At 36.1% G+C, this 17,728-nt stretch overlaps 1 protein-coding gene across 1 annotated transcript; it reads left to right on the top strand.

Moving 5' to 3' along the window:
• Positions 1-13,208: 13,208 nt before the first annotated feature.
• Positions 13,209-17,340, top strand: LOC143592377 (uncharacterized). Its single transcript, XM_077072310.1, has 5 exons — positions 13,209-13,548; positions 16,507-16,661; positions 16,787-16,853; positions 16,940-16,991; positions 17,109-17,340. The coding sequence occupies exons 1-5, from the start codon at positions 13,209-13,211 to the stop codon at positions 17,191-17,193; spliced, it is 699 nt and encodes a 232-aa protein (XP_076928425.1). The 3' UTR covers positions 17,194-17,340.
• Positions 17,341-17,728: the final 388 nt, after the last annotated feature.

The following is a 17,728-nucleotide window of genomic DNA, read 5'->3' as shown; positions in this document are numbered from 1 at the left end:
TTTTTGTTTAAACTTTAAAATAATCAAGAATTAGTCATTTTAGAAAGTTCAAGGACCTAGATGGCCAAATAACAAAACTTTTCCTCCCTTGACTCGGGGCGCCGCGCGACCACAGGAGTGGGTGGCCGTCGCTCGCCACCTTTGCACACCTGCACAGATTGTTTGTTTATTTTACTTTCCTAGTTCATTTTTGGTACAAAATCGCTTATTTTTGGACCATATCGCGTGATTTAAGCACCAAGAAAACTAACATAGACTAAGTATTTGTCCACATATATTACCCCTTCCTCAAGAACGAATTTTGACTGCACTTTCAGTTGATTTGATCATTAAAACTTGATTCGGTTTCTTAAACGAGTAAACTAACTAAAATTGGTTCGATTTTGTTTATTCTATATGAACAATACATATTTCTTCTGCCACAATTTCCCTAAACTATAATTATAACATTCTCAGCCATCACCCACCTCTGTCCTTCATAATTTTCTTTGTTTTAGCCATATTACTTGAATATACAAGTTTCGGTGTTTGACTTTACCTTTGCAACAACCTTTGACTTCACTTTTCGGTTGATTCATACACTTTCCGGGTAAGTTGTGAGTTATAAATCATTCATACATATTCATTAGTCGATAACCCTCAATCAATTTCTGAGATTGAGGGGTACTGACTGGTCAATTTGACCTAAACCCCGTTAAAAGGCATAATGGTAAACAAGTTTGACTACTCGTTTTCTCATGCTTCTGGTTCGAACCGGCTTTCGGTCCAGAAGACTTTTATTTTCGTAACAAGATTTTTAGGCTACTGACCAAAAACCCGACTTTCAACTCGTTGTTCGGATTCTGTCAGTACCAGCTCGCTTAAACATTTAATTTAACATAACCGAAGTTCTAGACATCCGTTGGGACGATTCTAGTGGCATTCTTATCTCAGAGTTTCAGGTTCATTTAGTTTACTTTGCTCGACCCGTTAGAGGACGATCTGTTTATTTCTTAATTGGTTATTATTATTATTCGATTGCCTACGAATTAAGGTGAGTTTTATCATTCCCCTTTATTTTACTGATTTTCATAAGTTTTGGGGACATATGCGTACTAATCCGTATTTCATATTACATATATACATCAAACTAGTAAACGTGTAATTGTGTATGATCGATCCAATATACTTGTTACATGCTTACGTGTTTACTTTATCGCATTCGGAGAGCTACATCATATCTCATTTATAGTATGATCATACGACTGCCATAGTAGCTAACGCCCGATTAGCTAGGCAATGGCTAACTAACACCTTAATTTCTCATGGTTTGGTTGTTTATTACCGCATTTATTATGTTTTGCTCATTTATTTATATTATTACTATATCATGCAAAACTGGTGATAATCTCACTCAACCTAGTGTTGACAAACTCTATTTATTTTCTACACATATACATGTTATCGTTTGACTTGAAGATTGACGTGAAGGACATCTAGAAAAGACTTTAGGGAATTAATGAAGACTATTTGTATTTAAATTTTGTTTGGGATTATATTTACTTGTTTTGGATTATTTGTCATGTTTGGATATTGTGTGAACGTTATTATGAATTAATTAACTTAATAGATATTGTCATTTTTATATTATGATAGTACCTTTGAGCTGTGAACAATCAGCTCATGCCCCGGTATTTCCGCCTTAGGTTGGGGTGTGACACCTTCATCTTGATCAAACTCACTTTTCTTCTTATGAAACTCAAATTCCCCTTCATTACCAGCCACTTTGGACCATAGCTTGTCCAAATCTATCTTTTGTTCTTTCACTGGTTTAGGAACACTTGTATTGAAAAATCATTCATCAAAATCTTCATTATAAATCTTGAAAGACTTTATCAGTTTCTCCAAATCAAATAGCTAACTTGGACCATCCACATTGTTGAAGTGATTTTCATTAAACACAATGTCAGATGATTCAATCACACACATATGCTCCTTTACATACACTCTGTAAGCCTTAATCTGAGATGAATATCCAACAAAGAAACATTCCAATGATTTTGATTGGAATTTGTTCAGGTAATCTTTGGTATTCAACTGCGAGCACTTGCAACCAAAAGGCTTCAAAACTTCACATAGGGCTTTCTCTTGAACAAGATTTCATAAGGTGTCTTGTTTTGAACTTTGTTGAGAAGAACCATGTTCTGAACATAACACTCATTGTTGATTGCTTCAGCCCAAAATGTAACTAGCAAATAAGCATCAGCAATCATTGTCCTTGTAGCTTCAATCAGTGTTACGTTCGTTCTCTCAGTTACACCATTCTATTCAGGTGTTCTTGGGGCACTAAATTGCTAAAGTATTCCTTTTGAAGTGCAAAATTCATCCATTACCCTATTCTTGAACTCTGTTCCATTATCACTGATTCACTTCTGATCACTTTAATTTTCTTGTCCAATTGATTTTCCATTCTAGTCACATAACCTTTTATCAGTTCTGCAGTCTCATCTTTAGTTCCTAAGAAGAACACCCATGTGAACCTTGAGTAATCATTAGTGATCACTAGACAACCTTTTATTCCCTATGCTTAGAACACTCACATGACCAAAAAGATCCATGTGAAGCAATTCCAGCACTTCTTCAATGGTGCACCAGTTTAGTCTTGTGGGATGATTTATGCTGCTTACCCTTGATGCATGAGGAACATTTGTCATCAAACTTGAACTCCTTAGTGGGAAGTCCAACAACATGTTCTCCCGTTACCAATCTGTTCATGTTCTTTAAGTTTACATGGAACATCTTCCTATGCCATATTTTTGTTTCATTTTCTGTTGCTTTGGACACAAAACATGATCCACCCCTTGAAACTGCATTCTTCATTCTTAGCTCATACAAGTTTCCATTTCTGGGTGTCATCATCATAATCATGTCTGGAGGTATCACAAAATCAGGTTTCAAGATGAAGCAATGTGTATCATCAAAGCCAACTTCATATCCTTTATCACATACCTGAGAATGGTCAAAAAGATTATATAGTAAACCTTCCACATGCAACTAATTCTCAAAATACACTTTGAGCTAAGTGTTCCTTTTCCTACAATCTTCCCTCTATTTTCATTACTTCTAAAGGCAACTGGTCTTTCAAATTTCTGTTCATAATTGACAAGTGATCCTCTATCACATGTCATGTGCCCGGAACATCTACTGTCCATATACCATACATCATTGACTTTAGTGGAATGTCCCTACACACACAAAAACAAACTGATCAGTTACTGCAAGAATTACAAACTTCAACAGTTTGTAAATCAATGACATCTAAATCATTAACATTAGATGGAATAGGATCTTCATGTACAATCTCACATGAATCATCAGATTCATAACCACACATAACACTTTCAACTTGATTCATCACTTCACATTGTTCAATTACTGGTTCTTCCTTCTTAACAACAGCTTCTTTAGTCTTCCATTGGAACCCTCTTGGTTTAAATCCTTGTTTTAAGAGGAATTTTTCATCACCATTTAGCACACCAACCTTTTTTCTGTCTTTCTTCTTTGCCTTTCCAGTTTCAATAGATGAGTCACTTAGTCTTAGAACTACCTTCAATCTCCTCTCTAGTTTCATTCTGTCTGATTCCATATCATTTTCATCTTTCTCATTTCTCAAGTATTTTTCATACTTCTTCTTATAAAATCCTATATCTTGACCACAAAATTTATCTGGAATGACATATTCATCTTCTTCCTCAATCTAGCAAGAGTCTGTATGATGTCCATAAGAGTCACACTTTGCGCACCACACTTTTGCAAAACTTCCTAGTTCTTTTAAATCTTGATCATTTCTGTTCTTATCACTTGGTCTAGGAAAATCAAATCCTAAAGATGTTTTTGCATTATTATACTTGTTAAAGTTTACTTGTATTGATCTAGAAACATCAATCTTATGCACCTCCTTGGCCTTTACAAATTTCACTACTTTTAACTTCATATAAGAACCTGTAGACCGTTCTTTCTTCTCATTCACTTTTCTTCTTCTTGGTGCATACTCTGTATCTCCAATGTCAAACAATTCATGATTTGAGAAAACAGGATAGATAGGTGGACAGAAATCATCTTTTGTAGAACTTTCAACTCTATCCTTTTGAGATCTTGATCTTCCAAACAAATCAAACACTTGATGTTCATTTCTCATTTCTCATGATGGTTTCTCAGCTTGGGAGTTTGTCGTGGCACCTTTGGCATTCTTTCATCTGAGTTGTTCTTGGTAGGTTTTTTGACTTTACCTTTACCTTTACCTTCTAATCTCCTACCTTTGCAGCTACAGGAGCTACCTTCACTTGATGAGTCACTTCTTTTCTCTTCCCTCTTCTCTGCCTCAATCTTCTTTTCTACCTTCTCAACAGGTGCAACTTTCTCCTTCACTTCAAATTCACCTTCCTTGTTCATAGACACATTCTCATATAGTTTAATAAACTCTTCTTGGTCTTCAAAAACTGTCTTAAATTGCTTCAAGTATTTTTCTCTTTGTTATTTATCCACCTTTAATGGATATTTATCACAGAAAGAAGGTGGAACTATCTTGTGCTTGTCCTCAGGCTTTATCTTTTCGATGTGACCCAAAATATTTCATGTGGACACAAGATTTTTCAGAAAATCTACTTGAATTCGCAATTCAGTATTCTTCATCTTCTTTTCAGTATACAACTTTTTCAATCCCTCAACTTCAAGATTTAATTTGGACTGTATTCTATAACTTTCCATGCAGTCCTCTTCCAAACTCTTGATTTGATTATCATAGGTTCTTTCACTTAAATCATAGACATTGATAATCACATCCATTCTTACACATTCACTTTTCCACTTTCCAACCTCCCTGTTTAAATCATCAATAACAAGCAATAGGTCAGTTATGGAAATTTCAATAGGTACCTGAGAATTTGATGATTCCCAGCTTCATTAATCTTGGCCATATAAGCAACATTAGACTTCTCAATCTCAGCTGTTTTGGTTAAAAATCGGATTAAGGATCAATGAACCAAATTCGTAAATGAGGATTGGTGCAAATATGAATTAATGCAATCAAAGTAACAATTGTAAACGATGAACACAGAGATTTATACGAGGAAAAGCCCTTGGTAACTAGTATCCCGCCGGCACAAAAACCTCGGGTAGTGAAATCTATCACTACCAATTATATTGAACTTGAAAAGATTACAAATGGTGGAACAATAGCTGATCGTGTATACAAGTGTTTATGCTAAGCTTTCTAGGTGCTTGAGAATTGTGTGTAGCCAGTGTCGTGATTAGCTATTGCTCAATGATTAAATACATAAATATACAACGGCTAATAATTATATCCCTACTATTCCGGACACGTTCGTTTACTTCTTCAGCTTGAACATTTTAGGAGCGTGGACGAGAAGGGAAGACTTGGTAAAATTCTTCGTCCGTAATAATAGGAATTCTGGTAAGCACGTGTTATACCTGCAAAAATATATTAGAATATAATCGAAATTGACTGTTGAGGATCCTTGAACCACTGAGGATCCTTAATCCTAGAAACAGTCTCCAATGATACTTGATTTTCGAGGATCAGAGATCCTGGTCCCAACATCAGCAGCATGGTTACTCCAATCAAACTCACCATCTTAAGGAACCATTGTCACAGCAGCATTTCCTTGATCCCTGTTGTGATTGTTAACACCAGCATTCCTTCTGTTCTGATTAGTTGGAATCTGCAACTGATTATTCCTCTGTTGCTGTTGGGTCTGTTGTTGTTGTTGTTGTCTGTTCTATGGATAGGGACTTTGATTCAATTGATGATTCCTCTATTGATAGTTCTGCTGATTTTGACTCTGATTTTGGTAGAACTGGGCTTGATTCACATGGTTCCCAAACTGCCTAGGAAGACTACATTCCCTGGCAAAGTGTCTTGTCTGTTGGCAGTTATAACATATGGCTTTAGACTTGTCAAAACCAATCCTTTCATTAGAACCAGAGAAGGTTGATCTCCTTGTCCTACTATATAGCCTCTTGCTTCTAACCGCCAACATTGCAGCTTGCCATTTTAAGTCCGTATCTTCCAGGTCAACATCAATTTGTTCTAGGTCTTCCTGAACAACACTTGTATGAATGAGGTTCTTTGCCACAAATGCATTGTAAGAGTCTGTGAACAGTGAGAACAAAGCCTGATAATCAGTTCCATGGCCTGAGTTCTGAACATAAGGAGGACGCCCATTTGCTGTTGATATATTGTCAATGTCTTCAATAATTTGTACATTGAATCTTTGTTGAGTAGCATCATACACTCTAGGTGTCTCTGAAGCAACTGAGTTTGTATCTGAGGGTTCTTCTATGATGGGATGCAGAAGGCGGAGATCTTGTGGACAAGTTTCCCATAGGGGCCACTAAAGCATTAGTCACAGGAAAACTTGGCCTTTCCTCCTTGATCATGTGATTTTCAATTATTTCATGTTCTGCAACTTGTAGAAATGAGATCATATCATCCAAGTTGAAGTTGGGAAAATTCACTTTCTCTTTTATAATTTGCTTGCAGTATAACATTCTCCTAAGAGAGAAGTAAGTAGCTTCTTGTTCAGATCAAAGTCTGAGATCTGAAGATCTATTGTTCTGATTTCATTAACAGTTGCAATGAATCTCTGAAGCACTGACTTCAATCTTTCTCCATCCATAAATTTGAAACTGTCAAGCTGCTGATCTATTCTTCTTGATATCTCTCAGCTCAACGTTCCCTTCAAACATCTCTACTACTACATCATACATTGCTTTAGCTTAGTGTGATGATTCAAACTAAACAGAATCTCCCAAGATAATTCAAGCTTCAACATAGATAAGGCCTTATCGTCCCTTTTCTTCATTTGTCTCTCAATTACTTGATTATGGCCTGTAGTGTCAGTAGAAACATATGGACCATACTTGATAGAATTCCACAACTCTGTATCATTATAGTTCACCGTTTCTTCGAATAAACCATCCATTTGATGTAGTTTTCTTGTCCTAGCAGTCTTGGGATCTTGTTAGTTGATACTTCTTGTTCGTCCATGGCTTCAACCTTATCAAATCTAAAAACAGAAACTTTATAAACCCTAAAGCTTCAACCTTTATCACTCAAACTTCAATCCTGTGGTCATCAGAGAGCATACACAGCTCTAATACCACTTGTCAGGACCGGATCCCGTGCAAAACTAATGATAGTCGACAAGAGCACATAAGATCTAAAACAATGAAGACCTTCTGATTAAACCGGTGGAATCAGTATAAACATAGATTAGGATTGAGTATATGATTAAAATAGCAAACACAAAATAGTAAACAAAAGATTCCAATATATTTAATATATCGTTGATGAACAATGGAGCAATTTATAAGGTTTGCATGGAATGTCTAGAGTTTCGTGACGGCAGTACTAGGTAACATAAATGAGGAATATTCTCTTGATGATCGTTATGCACCCGTCTCTTTATAAGGAAAACCTAGGATTCTATTTATAGGCCCATAGACATTCCTTCTAGAAACCCTAATGATTACATAATGAATTACAAATAATTACAAGTGTAAAACTTGTCTTTGAGCTTGATAAGTCTTTGTCGAGCAGACGTTGAAATACAGTGTATGCTCGAAACATGTCTTCAAGCAGAATTTACTTAGAATACTCCAGCAGACTTCAATCTTCACAATATATTCAAACTTTTGCTCGAATATATCCTACGAGCAAACATGTTCTCCTTGATCTTTTAATCTTTCCTTAGGATTTATTGTTAACAACTCCAGTATGCTCGGGTACTGAAACTTGCTCGAGATTGAACCATGCTCAAAGCTTATACTTACAACATTTGAGATCTTCCTTTATTGTATACATGCTCGACCCACCAAGATTCTCGAATGACTTGGTTTAAGCTTGATAGATCAAGTTGTTTGCTCAGGTAGCAAACTATACTCGATGAAAAACATCCTTGCTTGACGAAGTATAGCTTGCTCGAAGCTTTCAACACTTAAAAGAATTCCAAAAGATAATCTTACAAGCGTAAGATATCATGCTCGAGGTAGTAATTTAATGCTCGAAGGTCAAAGCTTGCTCGAAGTCCATACTTAGCCATTTCTTAAGGAGGTTGAGAAGGTCTCCGCCATCAAGGACTCGTTGCACAGGTACGTGAACATGTGTATATTATATTATATTATATTACATGAGACAATAGTAAATTAAGACACTTGACTTTAAGAGTTTTACAAATTCTAATGCATAAAGTACATGTGTTAATAGAGGTAAACTTGTCTTTAAAACATAACATAATTTATCCAACTTACAAGTTTACCCCCTCATCTTTAACCATATTATGTTTTTAATTTCAATTTTAAACTAACTTCCCACCCATGATTTTTAAACGACAATAACCTTTTCATACATTAATATTTCTGTAGAAAAATTATACCATAAAAACGAATATTTTATTCTCTTTAATTTGAATATGATATTGTTATAATTTTTAAAATTTAAACAAATTAATATGTTACGCAGAGGCGTTCAAATGCCGATTCTGATGGTTTTTAAGTCAAACTTGTGAGCCTAACGTTAGTATCGTTTTTTGACGTCCAAACCTAAAACTAAACCATTGAAAATTGAAACCAAACTGTTACTTACGATATGATTCTGGTTTGGTTTCACAGTTTAAACTATGATAATAAATGTCTAAAATAATTATTAATTTAACTATACCATCAATCCTAACTACCATAAACAAAATATGATACCTTAGAGGATAATAACATGAAGAGTGATAATTTTAGCCACAAAAATGGAAGACCTAAGACGCGAAATAATATCAAGAACAAAGATTACTACAAATCATACTGGAATTAGATTAATATAAAGTTGTTATATCTACGTTTACCTGTATTTAAAAAAACTTTGTTCAATTGTATTTTAACTACATCTAATATATATAATAAAACATTTCTAATACTAAATAATAAAAGAAATTAAAATGCATTCAACATTTACAGTCTGGTCTGGTTTCATATGGCCGGTTTTCGGTAAAAACCGTGAACCAAACCATTGAATACGATTTGAAAGTTTTAGAACTGACCAACCGACCAAAGTGAAAATATCGACTGTGAAACCACACCGATATCCGGTTTAAACTGTTTCACGGTTTTAAACCAAACCATAACCATGAACACTCATAAGTGTTACGTGATTAAAAGGGTCTGCGTTCAAACACTAGCCGCATCCGCGGGCACCCATCTAGTATTATATTATATTGTATTGTAATATATTGCATTGTATTGTAATATATTGTATTCTATTGTATTTTATTGTATTGAATTGTATATAGGTATCTTCATAGACTGATTGCGACGTCTATTACGGGGCTTAGTAAGGGCGTGGAGCACTGCAGCCTACGTGACCTATTCTTTTGCGATGTCTGCTGACCGGCATGACCTGCAACCTCGCTCGGGGTTTGCATACTATTTTATCGAGTACTACCGACCAGCAGACGCGAGGGTCTTTGTGGGTGGCCCGTACATCACCTAGATTGTGATCTCGTTGGGGGTACGGAGACTAGGTGGATGCTTTACCTATCCTAGGGATCCCTTCGCGCCCTCTGGAGAGCGGCCGTTGCTCCAGCATGAACATTATTGTAACATCTCGGATTTTTCAAACCCGTATTCGTTTACGTTTAACTCGATTCGGGAAAGTATTCGGATCTTTTTTTATTAATAAAATTATGTATTTATTATTTAAATAATTATTTTTATCTTAGTTTATAATTCCTTAACTTTCAATTATGCCAAATAGCCCTTAGAAATCTTTAAAATCGCTTAAAACGGCTAAAAATCGCATTTTCAGGAACTACAGGGACTAGTTTTGCCAATTCTTTCCAATTTTCGATTAAATTAACAAAACTTAAGCTCCAAGATATGTCAACTAATTTTATAAAACATTCCAATTTCGTTTTTTTGTTGTACAAACCGACATCTTTAAGTTATTATACCTGATTTTGTCACTAATTGATTATTCGGTTTCCTATAATAGTTATTTCCTAATAAGCAAGTCTTAACCCGTAATATTTAAACAAAGCATATCATAAAACCGTAAATTATAACTCCAATACCAGCTCCCATAGCTACAATCCACAAAATTTGTTTCCCCATTGTCGGTTTCTTCAAGAATTTATTAAGTTCGTATTGCTTCGTTGACTTTCAAGCTTCAAGACCCTTTGACCTCGATTATCTCTTGTTACATTCATTGTTCGGGTAAGTTTTCTTCTTCAATATTGTAGATTTTATCTGTAAAACAAAAGCCCTCAATCAATTTTTCCGACTGAGGGAGTCTCGGTGGTCAATTGGACTCAAACCCGTTTAAGGGCATAATAGTCAACAATTTTGACCAATCAATTTCTCATACTTTTGGTCGGATTCAACGTTCGGTCCAGAAGACTTTTATTCTCGTAACAAAATTTTAAGGCTACTGACCAAAACCCGACTTCCGACTCGCTGTTAGGATTCTGGTCAGTACCAGCTCGCTTAAATCTTAAAACAAACATAACTTGAATTCTAAACGTCCGTTTGGATTGATTCGAGCAGAAACAAGTTCGTTTTTACTTATATTATCGTATCCTAAAATATCATATTATGATTTGGTTATATCGTTTGACGTGTCGCTTATTCGTTAACTCGCTTATACCTATTTATATTCGTTTGTCCTTAATCTAAAGTGAGTGTATCATTCCCTATTTTACCAACTTTTCTAAACGTTTTGGGGACATATGCGTATTTATCCGTATTTCATACTATATATATATTCAAACAAATGCATATGTGTAATTGTGAGTGACTTAAACAAACATACGTGCTACTTGCTTACTTGTGTTACTGTTCATTCATTCATATATTGGGATTAGTGTTCATTCATTCGTATAGTGGGTGCTCCTGCTATTGACCAACGCCCGATTCGCTTGGCAACGGTCTACATACTTGTTTATGGTTTGATTATATTTACCGCACTTATCATGCTATGCTTATTTATATTGTTGTGTCAAAACTGGTGATATTCTCAGTCAACTTTATGTTGACAAAACTCCATTTTCTACGCATATGCAGGGTGCTTGTATTGAAGATTGAAGTTTGGATACGTAGACAAAACCTTAGGATATAATCAAAATAAACATTATTTGAGCTTATATTCATATTTGTAAATTGCTTGTTATAATTGGATAATGTGTGTATTATTTGAACAAAATAATTAATTAGATATTGTCACATTTTATATATAATAGTATCTTCGAGCTGTGAGCAATCAAATCACGCCCCGACATTTCCGCCTTAGGTTGGGGTGTGACAATTGTTCAGTCGTTTGAGGGGCCCAACGGGCCGTATGACTATCTCGTGACCGGGGTTGGGGAACGCGCCCTTTAGTCCAGCTTCCCCTACTCGTGGCAACGGAGGTGCAGATTGTCAACCAACCTGTCACGAGGGTGTTGAGGCGGGGGCCAGCTCAGATGTGGATGATGGTGGGGACGCGGCTCCTGTTCTGGATGCACATGAGGTACGTTTATTATATTTTTCGTTTCGGGTTACTGTTAATTCGTTTTATTATTAAACGTTTTTTATTGTTTGATATTAGCTGCCGTCGCAGCACGTTCACCGTACTTATTGAGCCATGCGTTTGGATATTAGCACTGACACCCGGTTAAAGATCATTGAGCATGGCATGCTACAGATGCAGCAGGGGATGCTACAGATGCAGCGTCAAATTAGCTGGGTCGTTAATTACTTGGGCGCCACTTAGCGCGATGAGATATACACAGGACCCCCACCTAGTTTTGACCACGAGGAGAGCACCATCGGGCATCAGAAGCGGACGGAGCGACGACGTGGACGACGGCAATCAGGGATCGGGCGTCAGACGCAGGGGAGACGACCACGTCAACGTTCATGATGCGCTGTTTACGGGCGATGACGGTACCGACGTTGGGGCGTTTATATAGATTTTTATATTTTGTTTTATTTGTATGAACTCTTTGTTTTGGTGTATATATACGTTTATTGTTTTGGTGTATATATGTGTTTATTGTTTTTGTTTATGCGGTTATTGTTTTGGTGTAAATATGTGTTTATTGTTTTTGAACGAACTCATAGAAATCAAGCTGATTGTTAATAACAACTATTTAAAATTTATTAATAATAAATCGAAAAACAAGAATAAAAAAACAAAAAAATTATTATATAAAAAAAAAGAAAAAAAGGAAATGAAAAAAAAGAAAAAAAAACATAATAAGACAAAAATGGTGGGTTTTTCTAAAAAGACCCAACGCTGCATATAACACCATACGCGACGTATAGGTGGGTTTTTTAGCAAAAAAAGGAGGTGTCTCTAGAAAATCTATAGAGAAACCAATAATTTGTGGTGGTGCTATGACGATGAACGGGGATGGTAGCAAGCATGAGTCTTGAGTAGTTAGGTTACTGGTAAATAGAAGGTACGAAAAATCAATTTGTGGTGGTGCTATGACGATGAACGGGGATGGTAGCAAGCATGACTCTTAAGTAGTTAGGTTACTGGTAAATAGAAGGTACGAAAAATCAATTTGTGGTGGTGGTATGACGATGAACGGCGATGATAGCAAGCAAGGGTCTTGAGTAGTTAGGCTACCGGTAAATAGAAAGTACGAAAAATCAAGATTTAAGATCGGTTGCCAATTAACAAGGTGAATACGTTCAACCTTTGTAATAGGTGAATACACTTGATTTATTTAAAATCCTTTAAAATTTTTGGATATGTGTTGCCCATTCTTTAAGTAGAGTCAGAAAAGAATTAGAAAGGGGTTGATTCAAATCCTTTATAAATATTTTAAACAAGGGTTGGCTCAAATCCTTGGAAAATGTTTTAATGCAAGACAGTAACTAGACACTCAGGCTAAAATATTGTGTATGTCTAGATCCTTACATATTCGGTCTATAATAGACGCACTACAAACTAACAGTCACGGGGCACGTAATTGTCCCTTGGAGTGTGTAACAGTTTCTAAAGTGGTCTAACTGCTTGCTTAGTTCCGATGAGATGAGATTGAGACCCACTGAGTCGTTGATTATAGAAAAGAGAAATTATTTACATTTGAAAGAGATATATATTTTTGGGTGGGTGAGAGAATAATAATAATAATAAGCATACTCATACATACAAAAAGCTGTGGCTGAAATCCATGGCAACCACCACACTCTCTCCCGCTTCTTCCGTCAATGTCCAGCCACGCCTCGTAGCAGATCGCAAACTGACTCGCACGAGAATCCGATGCACCCGAGTAGGAGGAGGAGATAAGTCTGCTGAAGGTGATTCATCATCCAACAACAACCTGAACCTGATACTGAAAACCGCTTGGTATGGCTCCGAGCTCCTTGGAATTGCCGCCTCGTTGTTTCGTCGTCCGGTGGTTGTTGAAGAAAGCAATAGCATGGAGGTTGGGATTGGTGGTGGAGTAATCGAGCGTGCGGTTATAGTTGAAACCATCAAACGGGATTTTCAGAGGTCGTATTTCGTTACAGGTAGCAGTCAGTCACAGTTAAAGTTAAGAATTAAGAAATTTGACTTTTATAAGCACATCACGTACATATGTTAAGCATAGGATTTTTCTGGACTAGATGCATCACTCAATAATGTCACATATCTTCGTCTTATTCAATAACAAAATTTTCGTCCTACATCACATACGTAGATGAATAAACATAGGATGACTTTGTTTATGCAAAAACATAGGTACATGAATAAATGAGCAAACAACATTTAATGCCGGTTTGGACTACAAAACCAGATCCTTGAACCTGAGGTTGGGTAATTCGTTACCGGCAGTCCTAATCAGCTGATTGTAGAACCACTTTCAGTGTTGGACCATTTGCCAGTGAGTACTTATTGGAACTCTTGCGCTGTTTTGCATTCTGCATATTATCACCTGAAAAAAAATATAGTAGTTCGCATAGTTGTTAAAAACAATCGCCTACTGCGCCTAGGCATTATTTTTAGGCGATGCGATAATTTAGCACTTCTAAATAGGGAAGGCGGAATTCTAGGCGCAATTTCCGTTTTTTTTTTGTTTTTTTTATTATTTTATGATTTCTTTTGATTTTTCATTAACATAGTTACCTAAAACAAGTCAAATTTACTTAATTTAATCCAATCTTTCTATATGATTATTGACAATTCTGGTCGATTAATGCTAAGGTGATTTTGCTATTATTTAATAATTATGTTATGCTCATGTTTCTTTTAGTTTAATTTGCTTTTAGTTTTCAAAATTTCCATTATATGATTTAAACTTTAAAATTAAAATTTAAAGGTAGGCTTTTTAGTTTGGAATATTATATTGTTCTAGAAATAGTCTGGAATATTATATTGTTTTAGAAATTGCAGAGCATAATTAGTAGTCTGACTTAATCTAAAATATGTAGAGCTCACTTCAATTAGTTTGTGACTACAGAATTTATGTTGGTTGTTGATACTATTAAACTTTAGCTTTTGGTATTCGATAATTTTAGGGTTTTGAACTTTTGATATTGGATAATTTTTGACATTGGAACTATGTGATTCAAGTTTTGGAATACACAAATATATCTTTTATTTATTTTTCATTGTGAGTTTTTTTTTCCTCTGCCCTCTTGTTTTTTGCGCCTAGGCCCCAAGCAAGGCCTATGTGCCTTGAGTGCACCTAGCGCATTTGATAACTGTGGTAGTTAGTGAGACAAAAATGCTTCAATGTGTCAATAATATAATTCATACAATGACAACATATCAAACCTGAGATACTGGCATGCTGCATTTCGTCATGTTACATATTGAGCACTCCTAGTCATTTTCTCGGCCCATAAGAATCAAAACTTTGTTTTTAGTAGGGTTGGGTTTGCTATCCAAAAGGGAGTTGCGGCGCAGCTTGTTGCCCGCTTACCTGCCACTTCATTGTAAATTGTTTGGTTGTTTTTGATTATTAATGAATCATTCAACAACAAAAAAAAAAAAGCTCCATCTGAAAATTTGAAATAATGACAAACAAATCATAATACACTGCCACATGTTTAAAACATAAAATAGTTGTTGTATATATAATACCTTTGTTTTGAGATATCTATTCTAGGAAAATCAAACTGGCTTTGGTCCCTGTTGTGTTTCAAGAATCAAACGATCAATTAAAACTTAACAAAACATGCATGATCTTAGACCACTAACAAAATGGATTCATGCCTGACTTATATATTGGATGTAAATGGATAATGACAGTTGCATTCATAAGCACAATTACCTAAGTTGTGTCATCCCTTAAAACATGCTTACAATCATATGATCAATTTTCAGATCCATGCTATAAACACCCTGTCTGTGCACACAAAAAAGTAAACTTTAAAGCAAAAGATAACCACAAGATCCACTAAGCATCTTAATTTTAGGGATCAAACAAGCACATATAAGCATTTGCTTTATTTTCATAAATGCTCATAATCGTCTTTAAAAGAATTCATCATCATCGTACTCAGTATATCCCACCAATAGCAAAGCTATGGTAGGGTCTGAGGAGGGTAAGATGTAGGCAGCCTTACCTCTACCCCATAGGGATAGAGAGGCTGCTTCCGGTGAGACCCCCGGCTCGATAGTAGTTTTGCATCAAGCCTTGGACATAAGGCACATAGCACTCAATCATCGGGACACCGGCTGATCGGTGCATGTACCCTTATCTTTCAGCTATCAACGCCACTACATGATGCTTGATTAACCGTCCGTCACTTTTAACGTTATTTTCACGAGATTAGTAAAATAACGTCAAAATTAGTGCAATTTCACTTTTGCCCACCTGAGGGTTCACACATATATACATCATATGTGCGCACCGCAAGCAAGCAGGGCTAAATAAGTTTACCAAGTCAGCTGAACCAGAAATAAGCAATTCACCGTCAGCCATAAAATTGACACTATTTTTTTCCAAAGAGTGAACAACATCTTCAACGTTTGCAGCTGCCGGAGGCATGGCAACAGCCGGCCAGAACCCTAATTATTGCTAACGTCCTCGTTAGAACACCACCAAAAACAGGAGAGAAAATGGGAACAAGGATGGGTCTGCAGCAAGAACACGTGGACTGCCTTGCCACTGTCGTACGCTCCTTCGCTGACTTTGTGGGTATGACGAAACTAAATGAATTAATACAAACTGTAGAAGATGATTAACTGAGATTTGAGAGTGCTTTCCTTACAATCTGCAATCAACAAGTTATTGTTCAAGATTGATCCAAAAAATGAGAGCCACAAAGCAGGTTTTCTAAGGGGGTAATGAGAGTAGGATAGGCTTTTGAATCCCCCGCCTCCAGCTTCACTTAATCCTCCATTGTGCTTCAATTATTGTACCTTGAGCTTTAAAAATAGTAAAACTCTTAATTTAAGAGATTTGGTCACCTTCTTGTCCTTCCTATATGCATTGTAATATAGTATAGATATAGATGAATTAATTAATCACTATGTTACAGGCGCTCTTACTGTTGATGCATATGAAGACGACTGCGAATTTGCTGATCCAGCTGGTTCTTTTAAAGGTCTACACAGATTCAAAAGAAACTGTACAAATTTTGGCTCTCTCATTCACAAATCAAACATGAACCTCATCAAATGGGAGGATTTTCCGGTTAGTTGAATTCGTCTTTTGTACGTTTTAGCATCACTAGCTTAGATCATATGGCACTGCTTCTTAAGCTATGCTAAGGTGGAGGTGGTTTTCGACAAAAGTTTTTTATTTGTTTTGTTTTGTAGGATAAAGGAATCGGGCATTGGCGTTTCAGTTGCACTATGGTGTTTCCATGGAAACCTATTCTTTCAGGTAGGTTGGTAGATTCATTAATTCTTTCGGCTATAAGTAAGTTTGTTATTATTCATTCTAGCAATGACGATGGAATTGGAATACAGCTACAGGTTACACAGAGTATTATCTTAGCAATGAAACAGGAAAAGTATGCAGGTAATGGAATGCAATGTATTCTCTAAATTCAAGTCATCATTCAAGTCATCATACATATGATATGATATAAATTAAATCTTATATTACTATTGTATATTAAATTAAATGTTCCTGCAGGCATGTAGAACACTGGAACGTCCCAAAGATGGCATTATTCAAACAGCTCCTCAAGCCTAGTAGACAGACCAGGCCGGGCGGTTAAAAACTAAGTGCATGTACAGTAATAAATAATACATAATTACTAGTTATTGTATTCCATTCTTCATCATCATACTGGCCTCATTCCGGTACTGTACCAGTACCCAATGTTATTATATGATAAGGTATTTGGCATGTGGTTTCTATGATACTTCGGATTCGGTATTTGACAGTATGGCACCGGTTTGGCATGGTACAGGTACCAAAACCTTCCCTAAATTTGTAAAAATCTATACATATTGAATTTGTAAAAATCTACGCATGTGGGAACACCGTCCCGGTCAGATATGGTTGCCAAACTTGGATTTTCTCCAATACATTCGTAGAAATCCGATCACCAGTCTCACTTTTCCCAATGCCGTATGAAACTGGCAGAATTTGATTGTTTCCATCCATGCCTACTGCCATAAACATGTGCCCCAAATAATTCATGAAACTTCGAATCTGCAAGGGAAACAACAAAATTATATTTGTAGTCTGATAACTCGAGGGGTACTTGATTATATGTTATTGGGAAACTATTTCAAACTAAACATAAG

This window comes from Bidens hawaiensis, unplaced genomic scaffold, assembly GCF_021521415.1.
Source record: "Bidens hawaiensis isolate Kalapana, Puna unplaced genomic scaffold, B.hawaiensis_p1.1 tig00040717_1, whole genome shotgun sequence".
In the NCBI taxonomy this organism is placed as follows: Eukaryota; Viridiplantae; Streptophyta; class Magnoliopsida; order Asterales; family Asteraceae; genus Bidens; species Bidens hawaiensis.
This window is presented reverse-complemented; position numbering and strand designations above follow the sequence as displayed.